The 22,021-nt window shown below is 49.2% G+C and overlaps 1 protein-coding gene across 1 annotated transcript; it reads right to left on the bottom strand.

Moving 5' to 3' along the window:
* Positions 1–2,875: 2,875 nt before the first annotated feature.
* FOXG1 (forkhead box G1) lies at positions 2,876–4,252 on the bottom strand (the record flags this gene model as incomplete). The annotated part of the gene is made up of 1 exon (XM_082760817.1): positions 2,876–4,252. One exon carries the CDS (start codon positions 4,250–4,252, stop codon positions 2,876–2,878), a length of 1,377 nt encoding a protein of 458 aa, XP_082616943.1.
* Between the last annotated feature and the right edge of the window lie 17,769 nt (positions 4,253–22,021).

The following is a 22,021-nucleotide window of genomic DNA, read 5'->3' as shown; positions in this document are numbered from 1 at the left end:
AAGGAGTTTTATTTTATTTATTTTTCATTTTTTGCCATCACTTATTTTAATGACAATAGAGCGAAGAATGTGGGGGAGGGTAGGTGCTTCCAAGTGGTGGTATCATCTCTACATCCCCAAACAAAGCAACCTTTTTCTCATAGCGATGATTAATTTTGAATTGTAGAAGTGAGAGTGAAAGCCAAGAATATCAGAGATTTCTCTCCTTCTCCCCCACATAGTGCAGAGCTGGGTGTCCCATCTCTCATCCATAACCTTTCACTCCTCTCTCTTCCCTGCAGATTTGCTTGCATCTGTTTATTCATTACCTATTTTCGGAAGATTTCTTCTCTCTCCCCTTATTCTTTCAGCATGACAAATATTCTCTTTGCAAGAATTCAGATTTGCTATTTTTTTCTGTATTCACCCCCGATATTTTTTTTTCTTCCTCTTTTCTGCCTTTCTAAGTCCAGCTTTTTAAAGCGTTTGCGATAACATCTTCGAGCTAGAGATTATTTTTCATGGGGCCTATTGTGAGCAGTCGCCGGCTTATTGCATTGCTGCGGAGCACAGTTTAGTCTACACAAACGTAACAAATGAACAACTTGTCCTCTGCGGACTCGCTGCGGGATCCAATTAGTTGTTAAATCTTTTGCACAAGTTTTCTGATTATTTTCCAGAGTCGTGGCTTTTATAGGGCTCCCTAAACTCGTCAAGAAACCAATACTTTTTAGGATTAAATGCTTCTTAAAATTAGTCATCGCGTTGCCTCCTTTAAAACTAAGGGGCGATTCTCCGGGCAGCCGAATATACTTACACAGGTTTGCATGGGCTAGCGGGTTTCAGCCAGCCTTCCCACCGGCAGGCAGACAAGGGAAAAGAGAAATCCATTCCCAAACTTGAAATTTAAGTGCATCCACACCTTTTTTTTTTTTTTTTCCCCCTCTCCATTAAGATCTTTAAACATCGGTATGCGAGCACGGCATCACGTGAGCCGCAGCTCCCTGCCCCGCCGCCCTGCAGCCCCGCAGCCCCAGCCCGCAGCCCCCCGGGTCCACAGCCCCGCATTCCCGCAGCCCTCCGGCCCCGTGGCCCTGGCCCGGCTCTCGTCGGCCGCAGGGCGAAGGGGGCGGAGGAGGGAGGCTCCGGCTCCCAGCGGCAGCCGCCTGCACAACCGTGCCAAGCCAAAGGGTTTGCAGCATGCAAAGGCTCTAAGTACAGAGAGTATAGACGCTTCCGGAACAGTGTATCTTTAAGATAAGGATTGCATTTAATACACATACGCATCATAGCTTGCCAGATTTGATCAAATAATTATAGGAAAGCTAATATGTATATGTATATACACACACATACACATCCATAGTTAATAGAGCTTCAGTTATCATACAGTCGAAACGATTTCCTTTCAGATGGATAACCCATTCAAGCCATTGCAAAGACTGAAAGAACAACATGCACTTAGGAAATAAATAAAGTACCTGTACTTTTTCCAAACGTGTGTATATATACTCACGTATGCATGTACGTATATATATGTATGTAACTATATACATACGCAGTTTTAAGCATCTTCAGCTTAAGACAGAGTTTTTAAGCAAGACACCCTACCTCGTTCTACCAGTTCTCAAGCAGACCCGATGAGAGTCCTGCCCCAAAACGGACATCACAGTAGTGGCCGTGGTGTTTAATTAAATACCCTAATTCCCTGCTCCTTTATATTTCAAAATACCGTGGTTAAATACAAAGTGATTGGGGGAGAGGAAGGGGGAATGAGCATGTGAAAAATGGTGGACTACTGTAACAAGCAGCGCTCTGATCTCCCTACAACTTTAAAGCCTCAGGCGTATTAATTTTAGTTAATAAAAGAGACAAAAAAACTATCAAGTATATATGAATTTAGCCTATTTTTTTTTTTTATTTCTGTGTGTTCATAGTAAACATTTTTGTAAGTGACAAACACGGGCATATGACCACAGTATCACAATCAAGAAATTTTAAGACGACATTAACAATCACTCAAATTTATGCGGCATTTGCGCAACACAGGTTACATATTTGCAAGGTTTACCTATAAGTACAATAGGTATTAACATTTCACTACATTTAGAAAAAAAATAAAGGTGACCTGTTAGTGACCACATACATCAAAATATACACAACACAAACTGAAGGCAATCATTAATTTTGTCCCCTTCTGATTCATTTGAACGGGCAGTGCTGCAAACTGAAATAATGTTGCTGTTTTTAAATTACTCCGTACACTGAGTGCATTTTCTAAAACCCAATCTTTGGTCTAAAAGTAAACAAACAAACAAACAGAAAAAAAAAATAAAAAGAAAGGAAGAAAAGAAACCCCAAAAATAAGCAGTTCGGTAAAGAAAATGATAAAATATTAAATGGCCAAAAAGTAGTTCTTGGGCATCTTTCAGGATGAAATTCTGGTTAAATACAAATTACGTTTTTAGATTTTTATAGGATTCATAAATTTAGTGGCTTTTTTTTTTTTTTTTCAAGGTCTGCACCCACCGACATATCCATGATAACTTATAATACTGCAAACATGGAGAATCTGGCGGCTTTTAGTGATAGACTTATCGTATTTGAATAAAAATTGCGAAAGCAGTCACTATTTAGATACACATTCTACTATAATTTTGTCTTCCAAACTTCATAGTCTACAATGTAATCTCCCCACATTGCACCTTGCTGACACTCCTCACCTTGGTGGAATAATAAACAACCCTAAAGACTGAACAAACGTACAGAAAATGGGGGACTTAATAAAAAATACCTGGACTTTTTTGTTTTGCTTTTTTTTTTTTTTTTCCTTTTAATTATCATTTACAATGCAAATGTGTGTAAAATGTTCACTTACAGTCTGATCCCATGGATGTTAATGTATTAAAGGGTTTGAAGAAGACCCCTGATTTTGATGTGTGAAATAATCAGAAAGTCCTCCGGAAAGTCCCGTTGTGAAACTTGGCAAAGAAGGTCTTAAGGACTCACAGGGGAGAGTGGAGGGCGCCTGTGGCGACGTGGAGGAGGAGGCTGCCCTGGCCGTCATTGAAGTGCTGCTTTGAGAAGTCATTGAAGGGTGAGGAACGTGGGGGAAAAAGTAACTCGTCTGTCCTGCTAGAAGGTTTACAGAGCAGGGGTTTAGGGAATAGGTGCCGGAGCAGGGAACTGACAAGCCACACGGCACTGAGGCGGCCAGAGCTGCTGCTGTGAGGTGATGAGTGGCATAAGGTATCTCTCCATTGACTAGTCTATCAACACTTAACCCATTAGACGTGGAAAAGGAGTGGTTGTTTCCCAAGGAGTTTTGAGTCAACACTGAGCTGTAGGGCATGGGGTGGCTGGGGTAGGCGGACGTGGTCCCATTGTAACTCAAAGTGCTGCTGGCCCGGGGGTGGTGCAGGGAGAGGAAGGGGGACATAGGCCAGTACAAGGATCCCGCCCTGTCCATGAAAGTCAGTCCGGTGGAGGTGAGCCGGGCGCCGCGCTTGAAGGCCAGCTTGGCCCGTGAGGTGGTGGAGCGCCGGCGGAGCTTGCCGGTGGTGCCGCCGATGAAGACGTCGTCGCTGGACGGGTCCAGCATCCAGTAGTTCCCCTTGCCCGGGTCGTCGTAGTGGCGGGGCACCTTGACGAAGCACTTATTTAGGGAGAGGTTGTGGCGGATGGAGTTCTGCCAGCCCTGCTTGTTCTCCCGGTAGTAGGGGAAGTTCTTCATGATGAACTCGTAGATACCGTTGAGCGTCAGGCGCTTCTCGGGGCTCTGCCGGATGGCCATCATGATGAGGGCGTTGTAGCTGAACGGCGGCTTCTCGTACTTGCCGTTCTTCTTCTCGCCCTCCTTTCCGCTTTCCCCTTCCTTGGCCCCCTCCGCCGCCCCCTTCTTCTCGTCCGCCGCCTTCTCCTTCTCCTCCAGCTCCGCCGCCGCCGCCGCCGCGCCCGCCTCGCCCTTGCCGGCCAGCATCTCCGCCTTGGCCACCTCCAGGGCGCCGGAGGCGGCGGCGGCGGGGGGCGGCAGGAGGAGCTGCCCCTTCTCCTCGTCCTCCTCCTCGGCCGCGGCGGCTCGCTGGGGCTGCTGCTGAGGCGGGTGGTGGTGGTGGTGGTGATGGTGGTGGTGGTGGTGGGGGTGGTGGCTGTTGTGGTGGCTGTGGCTGCTGTGGTTGTTGTCGCTCTGGACGGCTTCGGGCACCAGGCTGTTTATGCTAAAGGAGGATTTCGGCAGCATTTTCGCTTCCTTCCTATCTCCCATGTCCAACATCACACACTAGTCTCAGGGGGGAAGCGGCAGCGGCCGGGGGAGCGGCGCCCGGGGCGGCGGCGGCCGGGCTGGCGGCGGCGGCACCACCGGCGGCGGCGACGGCAGCGGCGGCGGCAGCGCAGTTGGACCGCAGTCTCAAGCGCTGGCAAGTCATGTAGCAGGGACAGGAACCGCCGGGGAGGGAAAAAAAAAAATAATAGGAATAATAATCACCAATCAGAGAAAATCAAACCGAGTCGGAGCGGAGGAGAGAAAAAAAAAAAAAAAAAAAAAAAAAAAAGAGGAAAAAAAGGGGAAAAAAACCCTCTGGAAACCCAACAACAACAACAACAACAACAAAAAAAAACAACACGCACACAGACAAAAAAAAAAAAAAAAAAAAAAAAAGCTACTTCATGGTGCCTGGCTCCCCCGGCAAGCCAGAGCAGGGGGAGGACGGACGGAAGGAAGGACGGACGGAAGGAAGGAAGGAAGGAAGGAAGGACGGAGCAGCCGCGGCGGGTCGGCGCGGAGCGAGCGGAGCCGGGCTATACAGAGCGCCCCGGCCACAATTAGTTTCAGAGCTGCAGACACGCACCGGGGCTGTAAAAAATTTTTTGGTTTAACCTTTCCCACCGGCCGCCCAATCAGCGCCGCCGGCGTGCCGCCGCGTCTGCCCGCCCGCCGCCCAATGGCCAGGCACCGCCGCGCTTCGCCCCGCCTCTCGCCCGCCAGCGCCACGCCCGCCGCCGCCGCCGCGGCTCCTGCGGCGCAGGGATACCGGCGGTGGGGCGCATCACCGCGGCGGTGTACAGACACACACCTCCCCTCACCCCCCCCCCCCCCCCCCCGTCCGGAGCACGGATCCCCTCGCGGCAAACGAACCGCCGCCGTCCCGCCGACCCGCGCCGGGCCCGTCCGCCTGCCCCGCAGTCCCGCGGCGGCGCAGCGCTCCCTCGCGCCTCTGCGCCCCCCTCCCGTGGCGGCGAGGGGGGCGGGTGGGCGCGGAGGCCGCGGTGTGGCCGAGGTACTACTTTGCGGATCCCGCCGAAGCCGGCGGGCCGCTCGGCTCGCCAGGCCCCGCCGTGGGTCCTGTGGCTCCGGTTATTTTTCCTGAGGGACACAAAAAAAAAAAAAAAAAAAAAAAAAAAATCCGCCGGAGGGCCCCGGGGCGGCGGGGCAGGCCCGCAGGGCTGCGGTCGGCCCTGAGGCGGTGAGACCGGGCCGGGCTGGGCCGGGGCCTCTCCTCGAGCGGCGCGGGGCTGCCACCGAGCAGCACTCCCCCAGGCCCCCCGGCCCCCGAGCAGCGCCACGACGGCGGCGGAGCCGGGCTCGGCGCCCCCCTGCCCGCCCCACTGCCCGCAGGGCCCGGAGGGATCGGTGGCGGAGAGAGCTTGCGGCCGCACGTGAAAAAAAAAATAATAAAAAATCATCCCTCTAACTAACAAAGCAGACTTGCAGCCTTCTTATTTGGAAAGCAGAAGGGGAAATGTAATAGATAGCGTACTGGTGCCATTAAAAGTGAAGCGCTGTGCAAAGACGACGTACAGCCTGTGCCTACCGCTGCGTTAAGCCACCCAAAGTTTATGTTTGTTCTGCAGGAAAATAAAATGTTCTGTAGAAATAATGCTTGTAGCTCAGTCCCAGATAAAACAGTTTATCCCGGGCAAATTTAGGTTAGACCTCAGCGCGACAAACATGGTTATGTGTGGATGTGCAGTTTATATATGTGTTTGTGTGTATGTGTGAGAGAGAGAGCGAGTGTGAGAGAGAGAGAGTAAATAACGGGAACAATTATAATGGACCGGTAATAAACAATTGCAGTTGGGAATGGCACGAACTCTGTGCATTGGATTAACCTCGAATGACCTTATCACAATTGTATTTATCCAATTTCATAACAGGTTGCTACTGACAAAAAATAAAATAAAGAGGAAGATAAAAGTAGATTATTGACTATGTTTATTTTTTATTTTTATGTTTTAGAAACGCGGTTGTTTAAAAAATCATGTAAATTTGTAATTATTTCATTGCACAACACTGAAGCCAATGTATGGGAATTCTTGAGGAAGAATGCGGTGTGGAGGACTTGACTCCACAATGGTAAGGGGTAAGAGGAAAGGTAAGATTCGTGCATATTATTATGATTATGACGATCATTAACTAATATGTGTCATTGTGGTGCGCTGGGATCCCATTAGAGTGGCTGGGCCAAGTGCATTTTCCTACTCGGTCTAGCATGTAATGATTCGGTGTAACCGGATTCTTGAGAAAGGACAGGTTACGTAAACATTTACTGATGTGGAGTAACTATACTATTTGTACTCTGATATGCAGGAAGGAAAGTGTTGATTAACACAGAAGAAAAAAAAAGCGAAATTAGCTGATTGCATGCTCATAAGTGCAAGCTGTCATTGAACTGCTTTTAAAATAGACACAGCTGGGTGTTTGTGTTGAAAAATTTCTTGTGTTTTTGCTAATACTGAAATAAGCATGATTTTGTATACCAAACATTTTCAGATCATTAAAATTTGTAATCTGTGCTGGTTTTAAACACAAAGAAAAGAAACAGATTCATTTCGCTGTAAAATTTGCTGATATTATATTAACTCAATCAGGTCTGTACAAATGGTGTATTGTGCCTTATCAAATCTCTTTGATCCATTTAATACACAAAGTGCCAAACGTGTGTATTGTTTGTTAACATTGAACGTTTTATTCAAATCCCAGCTCTGCAGCAAACTGGAGGAGTTCTCGTTTAATGTAACACTGACATTGCCTGTTGAAATTTTAATGCTCTGAGGTGTTTCTCAGGTCAAAGCTGAGTTTACTTCGCGTTGTAATCGGGGATGAAAACGTAGCAGGGAAGAAAATTAACGTTTCATCCTTTTGCTTTTCTGAGAAAAGGTCTAATACCGTGCTTTTAAAACGTTTGGTGATCTCGATTTAACACTCAGTCATTTGTCACGGCAGCAGAATAAATCACTGTGCACAAACTTAGGATTTATATTATATATATTTTTAATGCCGTGGATATACAGTTCTACCAAAAAAGGAAATGTTGTGTCCAATATGTAGTACATATCGTTCCAAGCCCTTGAGATTAATTCACTGTTTATAGGACAGAAAAGGATATGTAAGAGAAGCCACGTCAATTATTATTTCTGCTGGACTATAACTTTCGAGTCTGGCCATTTTTTCCTCCCCAGAAGATTCTCCGTTTATAAAACCGGAGATATTTACTTTGGAAACGCGGAAGTCTTGCTCTAATGCCAGTTCTTCTCTTAGCTCTGACCTGGCCACGACTCCCATTCACTTCAGTGTTAGCTTTGTATGTTGGAGCCCTGAATAAGTGGCTGCTTTGACCCCTCAGCTCTGCTCAAACTCGGATTCTTGTCCGTAATGGCAGTATTTTTTAACGTGAAAGTTTTTGTGGGGTGACTGGAGAAAAAGCTTTTACGGGGGTTGGGAGCGCACGGCCCCAACCTTGTGAACCACGGCGAGGTGTGAAGCTGAGCCCCAGCTCTCTGCAGAGCGTGGGTGCTCCCTCACCTGCGCGCTCGCCCTCGGCCGTGGACTTGCTGCGCTGAGCGCCAGGGATGGGCTGGGGATGTCCGAACCCGGGATGGGGGTGAAGACCTGAGCTGAAACGTCCTGGCTGAAGCGCCATTCGCCTGAGTGCCAGCAGTCTCCACAGAGTTCCTGGATATAATTCGCACTGATAGTGTTTCATCCACACACTTTTCTCCCTGACATTTTTTTTAAGAATCAGAGGCCGAAGGAAAAGCAGCCCGTCTCCACTGTAAGCCCAATGGATACAGATAGGGTGCACCCCCTCAGCTCTAGCCTTCAATCCCTTTTCACACGGCTATAGCGGCTCTGTACTCCCAGGCTTTTTCAAGGGGTTAAGCTGCTAAAATGTCCTGACAGCTTAAGAAATGAATGAGGGTTTTTTCAGCCATGAAGAAAGGGTATTTAATAACCACGCTTGGATGGCATCATGCTTACATGAAACGAGTCAGGACACTTAGGTTTAACAATCAGTAACGTCGCATTCGGTACAGTAAATGCCTGGATGTATGCATATATAATTCTATCCCCCCTTGACTCTGAGCTTGCCTTATTTATCCCAGGTTACCTGGGCAATTAAGGTAAGGACTGCTCAGCAGACACCGATACCCCGCTGCTCAGGCATGGCGAATGGGGACGGAGCAGTGCGCTAACAAAGAGAGAGAGGTGGTCAAACAATTTGAAGAGGGGTGAATGGGACTGGAGGTGGATGGATGGATGGATGGATAGATGGATGAATGGAGGCAAAGAGGGAGAGGAAGAAGTATTCAGCGGTCCACCCTTATATCCGCATTTGAAAATTTAAGTTTAGGTGTCTGTCTCTAGCCAACTTTCAGTTAATCCGTAACAGCTGGTAGTGGTGCTAACGTCTAGTGATTAGAAGTTACTCTATTTAGCATGCTGTATCCTTCTTCCATGGGTTTTGGTTACAGGTTATACGATTAGGATTGCGAGAACAGTAGTGAACTAAACTTCCCAGTAAGAGGTCTTCACACCAGGGAAGTGTTACTTTGCTGCAGCAGCCCTGCCTCGTCAGTCATTAGGAAGCTGCAGGTTGTCAGAGGCTTCTCTTGCGCGCACACACGCGCAGACACACACACACGCACACACACAAAACCACAGCACTAAAACTAAATTAAGAAGCCGATGATTAAGACAAGCGTCTACGAGGCCTGTCATTTCAGCATCCTTCCATCATAACATTGTGGCACCAAGAAATTTGCTTGAAAACCCTGGAAAAAATGTCTATGGGAGCGCCTTGTATTTGAGATAGCTTAAATGTTAACATCAAATGTAGACTGGGAACTGCCTCGGATGCAAGATAGTATTCCAGAGAGGACACAAGTGCTGCAGAGATCTTTGGGCTGTCCACACACTCCTGAAACTCGGGTGAGTATCTTTCCCTTCTATTGAAGCAGGTACGCAGGCACTGTGTGAATCGAACTGGACCATGTTTGAAATCCGCAGCTATGTTCCTTTCGGAGTCTTCGGGGAACTCCCCCTAAAGATAGATCTGTAATGAAAAGTCCCTACTGGATGACTAATGGTTATTGGCACTCAGTGCCCCTTTAAGGAGAGCAGCACATATTGTGCCAAAGACCTTGCAAGCACCCTTTAAATACAAACATTTTAAGTCCCCCTCCCATGCATCCCCACCCCTGTTGTTTTCGGGCTAGTTGTGTTGTATCTCCTCTTCCCCCCTCCTTTAAGCTCTCTCGTCTTCCCTCCCCCCACCCCCATTCAGAACTAATTGCTCAGTTGCTTAAATGTTTCAAGAAGAGCTAAATTTCTACATCCGATGATCTTTTGAGAAGCTGCACTGTACCATAAAGAACAGCCAGCGGGGCACTGTATACCTTTGAGAAGGCTGCGCAGCTAGAGAAGAGAGCGCGTTAAAACAATGCCATTAATCGACTAGGTGCAAAGAGTTCCCCTAATGCTGAACTTTAGGAAGTTTCTCGGACGGTAGAGGTTGCACAGAAATGTGGAAATGGGAAGCTGTTGCTGCAGGGGACAGCTTTGCTGGTGCCGTAAGCGTAAGACAAGACAGAGCAGTGACAGAAAGAGATCTGAATAAGCATCGGGGGCTGCGTTTTCCACGGCGGCTACACGGGGTGGAGAGGTCTGAAATTAGCTACCTTTATTAGGAGCTAAAGCTTTGATTTATTTATTCCTATATCTGTAGAATAGCATCCATAGAAAGCCTACCTATAGAAAGTAGAGCATCCATTAGATTTTGTGTGTCAGAATTTTTCGAAACAGAATATTTTTACACTCTCTGCCAACTTTAACGTTAAGACGTGCCATTAAAAAAAAAATCCTAAATTTAGACGTACTTTTATATGTGTGCGTTTAAGAGTCGTCACACCTGCCTATGTAATACGTCCCATCGCATAACAAAAAAGAAAAAAAAAAAAAAGGAAAAAAAAAGCTCTTCCTAATTTAAGAATCTAAACGGAAATTAAAATATCCCCTAAGAGTTATCCACAGAGCTATGCAGGCGATGACAATAAGACGTGGGGGAGAATGGGCAGGTTAAATGTCGCATGCTGTTCTCGAGGTTTCAGTACATCATTTTATTTTCTCCAGTGTTTACTGGCAAAACATTCTTGGCTAGCACAGCGCTTTTGCCGGAGAGACTTCCAGGTGCTCTTTGACTCCTAAGAAACTCTCGCTATGATATTTTCATGGCGTGGCTCTAAAGCTCCTTAGCCTCTTATAATCGTAATCTTTAGCGAATGACACATGGATCTGGTTTTGCAGTTTTTCGGTAACTCGAGAGGAAAGACGTCCCCCCCGCCCCTCCGGGCCCCCCCCCGGCCCGCTCCCCCTCCCCCAGCACAAAGGCAGCCACCGGCCCTCCCCGGGGTTTATTTCACCCGAGCGCTCCGAAAAAGCCGGCCGGGCGCGGGCTCCCGGGCGGTGCCCATCCTACCTGACCGTGCCGAGCCGTGCCGAGCCGTGCTGTGCCGCGATGCCTGCTCGGCGCCCCGCCGCAGCCCGCTCCTCGCACCGCGCTTCCACCGCACCCCTTGGCTTATAGCGGAATCTCGGGCTCGGCGAGATGAGCTGCGGATGCGATTTTTAGGGCCTACAAAAGCGCAACATCCTCCCCTCTCCCCCCTCAGCCCCCCCGGGGCCTCCTTGTAACCATAGCAAAATGCTGGAGGTAGCACAAAAGACATAAACAGCTATACGCCCGTCTACGAGAAGGCACTTGGCGAGCCTCGGAGCAAAGCCGATTTCGGCTTCTCCATGCCCGGGGCTCGGGCAGGAGGAGGAGGTGCCGGGCGAGGGGCTGCCGCTCGCTTCGGGCACGGGGTCGGAGATGCAGCTCGTTCGGGCTGCAAGGAGGCTCTGGGGAAGCAGACTTGGCTTGCTCCTCGGTCCCCGGCATGAGGAGGGCTCGCAGGAGTGGGCTCTTTATGTCGGTTGTTCTGAACACTTTGTATATTGGACAGGGTGGTCTCCGTGTTCTCTTTCTTTCTTTCTTTCTTTCTTTCTTTCTTTCTTTCTTTCTTTCTTTCTTTCTTTCTTTCTTTCTTTCTTTCTTTCTTTCTTTCTTTCTTTCTTTCTTTCTTTCTTTCTTTCTTTCTTTCTTTCTCTCTCTCTCTCTCTCTCTCTCTCTCTCTCTTTCTTTCTCTCTTTCTCCCTTTCTCCCTTTCTCCCTTTCTCTCTTTCTCCCTTTCTCTCTTTCTCTCTTTCTTTCTCTCTTTCTTTCTCTCTTTCTTTCTCTCTCTCTCTCTCTCTCTCTGTCTCTCTCTCTCTCTCACCCTCCCTCCCTCCCTCCTACCCTCTCTCCCTCTCTCCCTCTCTCCCCTCTCTCCCCTCTCTCCCCTCTCTCTTCCCTTACCCGCTTTCTCCCTCTCTCTTACCCCCTTTCCCTCTTTCTCTCTTTCGCGGAGAGAGGGGGGAGTGATGGTAAGGGGCTTGCTGGATGATTATAACTGCTACCACTTATAAATAAGTTTCTTGGGGAAGGGCTGATATCGTACCCTTGATATCAGTGGGTGTGTTCATGTATTATTTTAATATGATATGTCTTTTATACAGAGCTTGTTTTCCTCCTCCCTCCCTCCCCAGCCCACCCTCCCACCCCCCGCTTTGTTTCTGGAGTTTGTTTCGCTTTTAGAGCACCAGCACAAACAAACAAACACACAAAAATGACTGGCAACAAGTTAAATCCCATTTATGTCCCTCCCACCGAGCACGGACGGTGCCTCGCTAAAGCCTGGGGTTTGTAGGTTTGCCTCGATAATAATTTGACCAAGAAGGAGAAGCGGCTGCAGACGGACTTTCCGTGCAGTAACAATGCGGAGAGGAAAAATGTTGAAAGAAACATTTCTCCCGGGATGCATCTCCTTTATGTCTTTTCTCCTCTCCATTCTTTTAGATGGGGCGCTCGTGTAGACTTGTGAGCACACACACACACACCGAGGTTTTGTTTCCTAGGGAGTTTTCAGAAAACAATGTTTATTATAACCAAGCTATAAACTCCACCTAAATAATGAAATCATGCCGTAGCTGCGGAAACTCCAACACATAAATAATTTCCATTTGCCTACTAGCAGAATACTAGGAGAGGATGGCATTGCACTTTATTTTCATGCTCATTTCCAAACATCAGTAAAAGAGGCGTAGAGAAAAGGCGCAGGAGTCCTTTTCCACGTTGGACGGGATATAACGATATCCGTTTAGGAATAGATCACATTTTTCTCCCCTTCTGAGGCGAATACAAGCTAATTGTGTGGCTATAATATACTGAATCTGCAAAAAGGCAAGGAACATTTTCTCACTGAGGGTCGTCATGAAGTCTCACTAAGGGGCTCAGTAAAGGGCTCTTGGAGTGAGCCACCCGGATTCCAGTGCCTTAGCTTATTTTTGCCTTACAGTACAAAGAATTGCGGAAAAACATTCGTGTTTGCCTATGCTGAATGCACCTTAGAGATACCTTTTCACGCAATCGCACGGTTTGCAAATGATAGTTTAACTTTATCTGTTGTGGTGGGCACGTGTTTTGTCATATGAAATTAACTTGTGAAAGCCTTTGTATCATTTTCTTGATTTGTGTTTGGCGACAACGCGGATCACATTTTATCGCGTTGATGGTTGATACAATTGCTAAATTAAAGGCATGTTTTCGGCTTTGAAAAACAACAACAACAACAAAAAACAACCCTCTGAGAGCTCATCCTTAGCAAAACAACCCAAAGAGCAGTATAATAACGCAGCTCAATATTTTTCTGAGTGTGCGGTATCTGCATATAGTTCTGTATCATTCTGTGTCTCTGTTGTATGTGCCTCAAGATATTCAAGTAGCTCTTGGACTCGTTACCTATAATCGTCACCTAAAGGAACATATGAACAGTATACGGATAATCGCTCTAATTGCTTGGAGGAATGTAATTGGCGTTATATATATATATATATATTTTTTCTGTGTCTACCTGTTCTCCCGTGGTAAATATTAGCTTGTCTTGACGTGTTTTACGTTTGAGCCCCACGAAGCACACCGAATCATTACAATAAAGTGATCAAACCTTATTATGCATGGCGCAGTTTTGTTTTCTCTTTTTATGTTCTGCTTCTCATCTCAAAGGACATCACGTTGAGCCAATTGTTTTGATTTACGAGCTCCTCTGGACTTTGAGATTTTAAGTCTAAAGCTTTCAGTATGTTGGGGCTGAAATTATGATTTTCCACATTTCAAAAGGGACGAGGCTCTATTTATAAATGTTACAGAAGGTTTCGTTACTTCAGGAACAACAAAACAGGAACAGAGCTGCAATTTTCAAGAAAATAGGATTTCAAAATATAGAAATAAAAAAAAAAAAGTAGTGGAGACGATGTATAATTCAATCAAATTACAGAAAATTGCTTTAAAATTCAGAACAGTAGCTATCCATTATGTCTCTGTTTTATTAGTGACAAGTACAATTACTCTAAAATAAAGAACACTGGTGAATATATAATTGGCTGTAATCATGTTAGTGTTTGAATAAAAATGACGGGGACATTTAACACTTTGACAACAAAATGTTCAGAAACAACTTATTTATTCAAACAGTTTTTATTTGCATCCACGTGAAGGAGAAACACACTTTTGCTTACGATAAATCAATGCTTTTTCACTTTCAATAAATATATAACTAAAAAAGGATTATTAATTATTTTATTATCCAAGGCTTAATAAAGTCTCCTGAGTACGACTCTGTCATTATTGATTACTCAGTACCCAAAGGACGCCATCTACAGGAAAAGGTCTTCAGGCTTAGCACAAATCTAATCACTGTTGATTTAAAAAAATAATAATATAAAAACAGAGTTAATATTCTTCTATAAACCCGACTCCGATTTTACCCACCGCACCGATCACAATATTTGCTTTGCAATAGCTTCTTACTATTCAGGTTGTTGTAATTTGACACAGTCTAGGAATCTGTTACAAGAGGCCTTTTCTCTGAGATACGGCATTTAAAAAATAAATTGAACTCCAGGAAGAAACACTTTTTCTCCTTGTAAAGTAGCTCTTTTCTCTCAGGGGTCCCTGAAAATGCAAAACACTCCGTGAGATCTCTCCCTTCAAACCAAGGGTGTGGAAGATGCTTGCAAAAGTGCCCTGAAAACAAAACAATTTGACCGATAACAGTTTGTGCCATGGAATTGTGCCATAGAATTAACTAACATTTCTTTAACTTTAATTTAACTTATTTTCTTCTGCGTAAAGACAATAAATACCAGCTATCCCAGGTGCAATTTCATCTGTTCTTGCAATACATCCTTTGCCCCTTACCATGGTACTTAAAGGTGCAATTTAGCTGTATTGCTCCTTTCATAACCCTTGTTGGGAAACTCATCGAACTAGAGTGTCCTTTAATATTTTGATCAGACAACTACACACCTATGGAGGTGTGATATATCCTCCGTGCTACCACTCCAATACCCTAATTCAAACCATGAAAAATAGAGGGAAGGTAGAAGAAAGTTTTAAGACTCCTCTTTCTGCAATATTTCTTTTTGTTTCTTTGCTTTAATCCCTAACGAATCTTTCTTCTCCTACTTTTATTTGTCCATTTCTTATTTATCTTCCACTCTCGACAAGTTTCCAAATGCCTGCCCTTTTGCCGCGTGTGTCCCTAAGAGCCCGGATCCCAAAGTGCCCCGTGCAGCCCCTCACTCCCGTGGCGGTGAAGCGCAGCGCAGCCCGGGTGCTCCACAGCCGGTTCCCCAACCTCTTCCCTTCCTATGCGGGTCCTGCCAGCCCTCGCGGCTCCTCGCAAATCAAGTACCTCCGGCTTCCCTCTGTTTAACTCAGGCCAGAGGTCTGGATGGGCTTGGAAAAATTCAGGTGTGGATTAATCTGTGCAGTGAGGAGTCAAAAGCAGCTGTGCGTTGGCACAAAGGCTGGGAAAAACTACCCACGGTACACTCTCGATTTAATGCGTTGTTTTGAAAACCGAGGACAAAAGCCGGGAAACTTTATTATTATTCGTGCTTCGACTGGAACCTCACTCAAAGTTTACGCCCGAGGTCTCCCTCTATCTTCTCACTTCGTAGCACTGACAATGAATGCCCCAAATCGAGAGAGACTGTGCAGCATCCCTACTTTTAAACTTCGGGAAATCCTAAGAGGTGCGGTGCGCATCCCTCGGACCGGCCGCTCCCGTAGGACCCGCGGGTCCCTCCCCGCCGGCAGCCGAGGCGGGAGCTCCCCTCCGAACCGGGAGGTCTGTCATTTCTCGGGTGCCTCGTACCAAACCGCAGATGTCAGCCTTTCCCTACGTGTTCGGGCTGCTAATGCGGGCACTTCACACAACAGAAATGCTCATCTCTGGAGCCTTTCCCAGGGCCAGCCGCGCATTTCGCGCGTCGCCTCTGTCAAGGGCGGCCCCGGGGAGCGGGCGGGGGAGCCCGGGGTGCCCAGCAATGCTGGTTCAGCACCTCCCCCCCCCCCCCCCCAGGCGCCCAGCACCCCGGTCTGCCCTGGGTTGCCTCCTGCCACCCTTCCCCGGCCCGACCTCTCCAACTCCCTGCGGGTGCTCGGCTCCCGGGCTCCCAGCCCGACATCCCCTTTGCCGACAGCTTCCGCAGAGACAATTTGTTTCGGCCCAATTCACACACAAACTGCCTCACCTAACACCCCCCCGCCCCCATGACACCAACAGAGGGAGAAACCCGCAGAACCCTCCCCGTCCCCGGGACCCTCGGGACTCCCCCCTCGAGCCCCGGTGGAGGGGCTCCCGCCGTCCCCCTGTCCCCTCCCGAGGCTGAACCGAGCCGAGCCGTGCCCGGGCCGGGAGGGGAGCCGGGCCGCCCGCTCTCGCCGCCTGCCCGCGGAGAGGGAGCCCGATGCGAACGGCGCCGGCGACATCTAGTGGCCCGCGGTGGGCAGCGCAGCCCCGCCGTGCGCGGCCGGCAGCCGGCCCGGCAGGAGAGGCGCTACCTGGGCCTCCCGCCCGCCCGCCTCCCCAGGGGTTCTCGCACCCCTCAGCCTGCGGCTTTCCCCGTGATTCTGCTAAGGAGCGGGCACAGCTCTTCCCCCTCTCTCTCTGTTTTCGCCCTCCCAAAAAAAAGGTTCCAAAGTTTTCCGTGCAAGTTTGAAATCAATACAAAACGCGCGCTCCCTTTCCGAGGTGTTCTTTTTGCGTGTTCACCCCCACGGGGCACTGAGAGACAAAAAGATGAAAGCTCTTTCCCCTTCTTCTTCCCCACTAAGGACCTCCATGGGAACAAAGGAGCAGCGCGGGGGGGGGGGATGGCCCTTGCCACCTTCCCCCTCCAACGCGCCCCCGGGCCGGCACCACCCCGCAGCACTGCCCGTGCCTTCGGGGGCACTTCCCGGAGCCCTGAAGGAAGGAACAAGTAACTAAATAGAAGCAATATTGTTGAGACACCGCTGGCAAAGCGAGCCCATCCTGTTTAAATCGCAGTGTCAGCTCTCATTAACAGCTCAAGTCATCTTTTCCCCCGGGCAGACCTCGTCTGCTCTATCGACTTAATGGCAAACAAAACACACGTTTGCGCTCCGTTCTTACAGCCGCGTTCCTCGCCTCGCAAGAGCGGGGCAGGCTTCGTCCGTAGTCTGAGGGGCTCCCCGAAGGGGGGCCGGGTCCCTCGGCCCTCCCGGGGGAAGGTGGCGAGGCCCGGCCTCCGTCGCCCTCCTGCCCGGTCGGGGAGCTGCAATGGCAGCCGCGGGGAGAGGCTGGGAGGCTGAGCCCAAGGCAAATAGTGGCGGGTATGTTCAGCCAAACTTAGCAAAGCACAATGGGCTCTGCGGGAAACTTTGGGGGTTATTTGTGCATCAGGTGAAGCGCTCAGCGGCGCGGAGCCGGCTGCCAGGACCACGGCACCGCCCGGGGAAGCCGGCCGTGAGGAGCCGAGCACGCTAGGCAATAACAGGCAACAGACTGAGTGTTTCAAGGCAACTCAAAACAAACAAACAAGCTCTCCCGACTCTCCCGCCGGGAAGGTGGCTTTGATAAGGAAACAGGGGAAGTTTTCAAGAGCTGCAGACACTTTTGCAAATGTATTTTAAGTCCTCTGTGCAGAACAAGCCCTTTTATTTTTTTTTCTTCTCCCCTGACACAATGGAGGGGGGATGGTGTACCAGCCTCACAGAAGGAAGGAATACATTTCTCACCCAGTGAAAGCAGAAGTCCCTAGGAGTGGTGACCTGACCTGAATAAGGGAGCGGATTTTGGTGCCCGAAGACGCAGTGACTCCCTCCCCTGCCGCACCGCCGGGCTGCGGGTCTGGCACAGGGCACTGGGCTCAGAGCCCTCCCGACGTCCACCTCCTTACTTTCCTAAGACATCTTTCAGCCACCCCCCAGCTGACCACATATATATATGTATATATTTTCCTATTCAGAACACGCAGCTCAAGAGGCCCGGCGCAGAAGCGGCACTGCCCAACCAGTGCCGGGCCTGGGGCGCTCCCTGCGCTGCCGCGGAGCGGGGCTGCAGCCCCAGGAGCCCCCGCAGCCCCCGCAGCCCCGGGCCCGAGGAGGAGGGCCCCAAACTTTCCCGCTGCCGAAGCGGCGTCGGCTCTCCAGTGCTTGGCTGTAAATAAAAGGCAGGCAGTGACAACACAGCCGTCCTGCAGTCAGAGCGGAGGCTGCCTCTGCACCTTTCCTCTGCAACACACGCCGTCAGCGTTTTAATTCCAGCTCCAAAGGGAACCTGCAATTACGAGCCCCCCTCGTCCCCTCCCGCTCACATTCTCTTGTTTGAAACGTTCTGCGAGGAAGGTTATTTGGACTGTGAGTAAAATCAAACAGGGAGTGGAGGAAAAAAGAAAAGAAAAAGCTCACAAAACCAACAACCCAGCAAACCCTTCCATTTGCTATTTACAAAACTCATTGTCATGCTTCGCTCAGGCTGTCTGCCTAGCTTGGGGAAATAAATGTGACTGAACCACAGACAAAGCCGATGCAGCTGTATTTGAATTTCTCCAACACTGTCAAACGTGCTCTTGTCTCAAAATTCTCGGAGTTGTTGTTATTATCACGATCATCATACCTAACGCGAACATAATCGAGAGAGGTGCTTAGCGGTTTATAGACCTCGCTCCGGTCGGGAATGCGCAGAAATTCCTACAGCAAAAAGCCAAAGGCTCCTCTTCCCTCCTGCTTGGAAGCCTTGGCAGATAAACTAAGGAAAACTTGAGACCTGTAATTTCCTTTTATTTATTTTTTTTCCCCCTTTGGCCGTCCTTTGTTCCCGCAGAAGCAGGTAGATGTGACTGTCTAATTTTTCAGAGGATAACGCACAACTGGCAGCCGTGGAGGTGATGAAAACGAGAGTGCTGGTCTTTTGCAAGTGGAAGGGTTTCCCGTGGTGCTCCATGCCATCCGTCACCCAGCTTCCCTCTCTTGGGGACTATTAGGATCTCGCCAGCTTGTTTGACATCACCAGGGCTGTTACGGAGCACAGCCTCCTCTCGACTCGAGAGGAGAATGAGTCCTCTAGAAGAATGAGGAAAAACATACAGGGGCCACACGTGGTTTCCTGGCCTGAGGTGTTCGCCCTGGCCAGGAAGGGCAGCGCAGATGCCCCGCGCCCCGCCACCCCTGCGGACAGCTCGGCTCCGGGCTGCACCGCTCGGCGGCACGGGACGGCACGGGACGGGAGCCCCCAGCGCTCCGCAGCCGGCCCCGGCTCTCAACCGCACTGCTGCCCCTTCACACGTCCTCCGAGAGCCACCGGGCCGCTGCCCTGACAAGCGGCGCCTAAACCCCATGGCTTTGGGAAACCGGGGTCCTGAAGGCTGGGGCACCGCCGCCCACGCTAGCAGGCGTAAGCTCGGAACTGGCCTTCAGCCTGAAGAGCATCTCCCCAGTCCTCCTTTCTGCCATCCTGTTCCTCGTTGCCACACTTGTCAGAGGACGTTCCTGAGCCGTTCTGCGGGGAAGAGGCGCTGTGTCACTTCTATCCAGCAGGACCTTCGCCTGGTGGCACGGCCACCCTTCCTTCAAGGCATGCTTCATTCCTCTACCGCTCTCGGTGGTTTTCGTTGCACGGTGTCCTTCGGAAAAATGGAAGCAGGGAAATGAAAAGTAATGTGATCAATTATTATTTTTATACCATATTTATGGACGGGTTGAAGTAATAACTGTTATTTGCTTTGTCGAAGTGTTTATTTCACACTTGGTATATTTCCTTACAATTGGAGAACCGACGTGGGAAAAATAAGCACAAATAAATTAAAGTAACGAAAATACGTTTCTAGCAAAAGGCGATCCTTCTCCTGTCTAATTTTCCTGGGTGTATTTCTTCCTCCTGACATCAATTCAAACCAACGAAAGGGCTAAATAGATTAGTCTCTAGCCCTCAGGACAAGCAAGAAGCAAAATAATCATTTGCTTGTCTGGACCCTTCATAAAAAAAAACTTCTATTTTTTTCAATTCGGGGATAAGGAATAATCCAAAAGCAGGGCAACCGGCACGATGGAGCCCCGGCGGGGCTCTCCAGGGTCCGGCCCCGATACCCCTGCTGTGCCCCACTCCAGCGGGCTCCCCTGTCCTCCCTCTCTGCCCGGAATGCTGGGCATTGCCTCTCTCCCAGGCGCGGGGCTCCGAGCTGCTCCAACCCCTCCTGCCCTCCCTTTGTCCCCTTTGAGACTTGTTGACTTCTCTAATTTGTTAGCAGCACTTCGGCCGCCCTCCTCCGCCAGCCCCCAGTGCACGGGCTGAATGATGCCAGGGCCAGGGAAATGCCCGCCACGCTGAGATTTCGCAGCCGTGGTGATAGCGCTATCATGTGCGTGTGTCACATACAGCATGTACATCAGGGTCACCTCCGCGATGGGGACAGGAAAGGGCGGGGGAGAGGAGAATTAAAAAAAGATTCAGCTCTGCCGTGTGTGTCAAGGATCTCAAGCAGAATAGTGCTTGATACCAAGGTAACACCTGCTTATTGCCGGCTTTTGGTCTTCTCTGAATAGCTTTATTACCCGCACTCCAGCAGTATTTTATCTCCAGCGATCGTGTGCAACAGTGCCACAGGTTGGGTAACCAGTGCTAGCAAAGGGAAAAAAAAAGGACCCTTGGCATGACCAAATCCGCCAGCACGCCCCGAGTCCAGGCAGCCGGCACCGCCCCGCCGCGGGGCCGGGGTCTGCTGGGGGCCGGGACCGGTGCCGGGAGCGCTGCGGGCAACCCGAGCCCCGGGCAACCTGCAGCCCCCGCCGCGCTCTTCCCGCCCGCTCCAGCTGCCCGACGGGTCTTGAGGCTGAAGCACCAGGTCCTGGGCAGGACAGGGCAACCCATCGGTCCCTCCAGGTGAGATTGCTATAAACACGTTACATCGACCTCTGTGAAACATGCAGTCTCCAGTCTGTTTCCTCTTGTGGGGACAGCAACGTCACTAGCTTTTCACTAGCTACCCAGTCTTTGTTCTGTGCCCAATATTAGGTAGGTTCAGAGCCTTCGATATGTTCCTCCCTGTTCGGCGGTTGGGGCTGCCTCCCAGAGAAGATCTCACCAGCTCCAGAAGATAGCTGCTCTCAGTGTGCTTCAGGGCCATAGCTTTGTGCCCTGGCTCTTGAGGGCAGGGAGAAGGAACGAGGAGGAAGCTCAGCACTCACCTGGGCCCTCATCTGAGCCCCACAGATCCTTCCATGCAGCCACATCCCTTTTGCCACACTACTTGTGCTTGAGCATCAGGCACCCCAGGGAACCTGCTGGGTTCCCGGCTCGGTCTATCAGTTCGCGTTCCTATAGCCCACTGGAACCAGCTGGGCTGAGTGAGGGCATCCTCTGCTCTCTTGGGAAAGCCAGGCCACTGGAAACACAGTAGTTGGAGGTAAGCATGTTGACAGTCCTGGAAGAAGGGAGAGAATAAAGAAGGAAGGTGCTTTTCTTGAGACCCCAGTTCTGGGGCTAGTTTGGTATGGGGTGCTCGAAAAAGCTCCAGCAATGCTATAGCTGGCATTTAGATAAAGTGCTTCCAATTCATGAGCCAGTTAATTCTGCTGGTAGCTGTCTGAAATTATAGCCCAATCTTTCAGACAAAGTAAGGCAGATAAGTTAAACCTCTATAAAGTTTATAACCACAAATTACTTTTTTTTTTTTTTTTTCTCAAGTGAACTATTTTAGTTGAGGTAGACGGATTACTTTGTATAATAATAAACCATCTGAAAGCTACCGGGAAGTTTCCAACACATAAAAAATGGCAATCTTATTTAAACTCTGGGAAAGATAATTGTCTGCCCTTGCTGTATGTTTTGCATTTTTGAAGTATATCTTTTAAGGCATAATATACATTTTGAAATCCCATATATGCATCTTTACAATAGTAATGGCTTTCCACAAGCTCTGTGGGAGGTGACATTTCAGCAAGATACTTCCCCTTGACTTTGTTTATTCCAGCAGTTTAAATTCTACCTCTGGTGATAGCTGTTAACTTGGCAATGTGAAAAGTGCTACATGATGTGTACTGTGCTCAGTCAGCTCATCAGAAGCTTACCAATTATGACTGTGGAGCCCATTCTTCCTGCCACAGCATGCCACCCACCATGCATGCCTGGGACAGCCGATCTTCACATGTGAATAAAATCTGAAAGTATGCACACATTTACCCAGAGCCTGAACAAAGCAGGCACAATAAGTCTGGTGCATCCTAGGAGCCTTTTTGTTTCTCACACAGCTCATACATAAGCAGTTGTAGGTCACCTCCTGCTCCCTGCCTGTCTTGGAAATGTCAAAAAAGGGAGGTAT

Source organism: Aythya marila, assembly GCF_965140915.1.
Source record: "Aythya marila genome assembly, chromosome: 5".
In the NCBI taxonomy this organism is placed as follows: domain Eukaryota; kingdom Metazoa; phylum Chordata; class Aves; order Anseriformes; family Anatidae; genus Aythya; species Aythya marila.
This window is presented reverse-complemented; position numbering and strand designations above follow the sequence as displayed.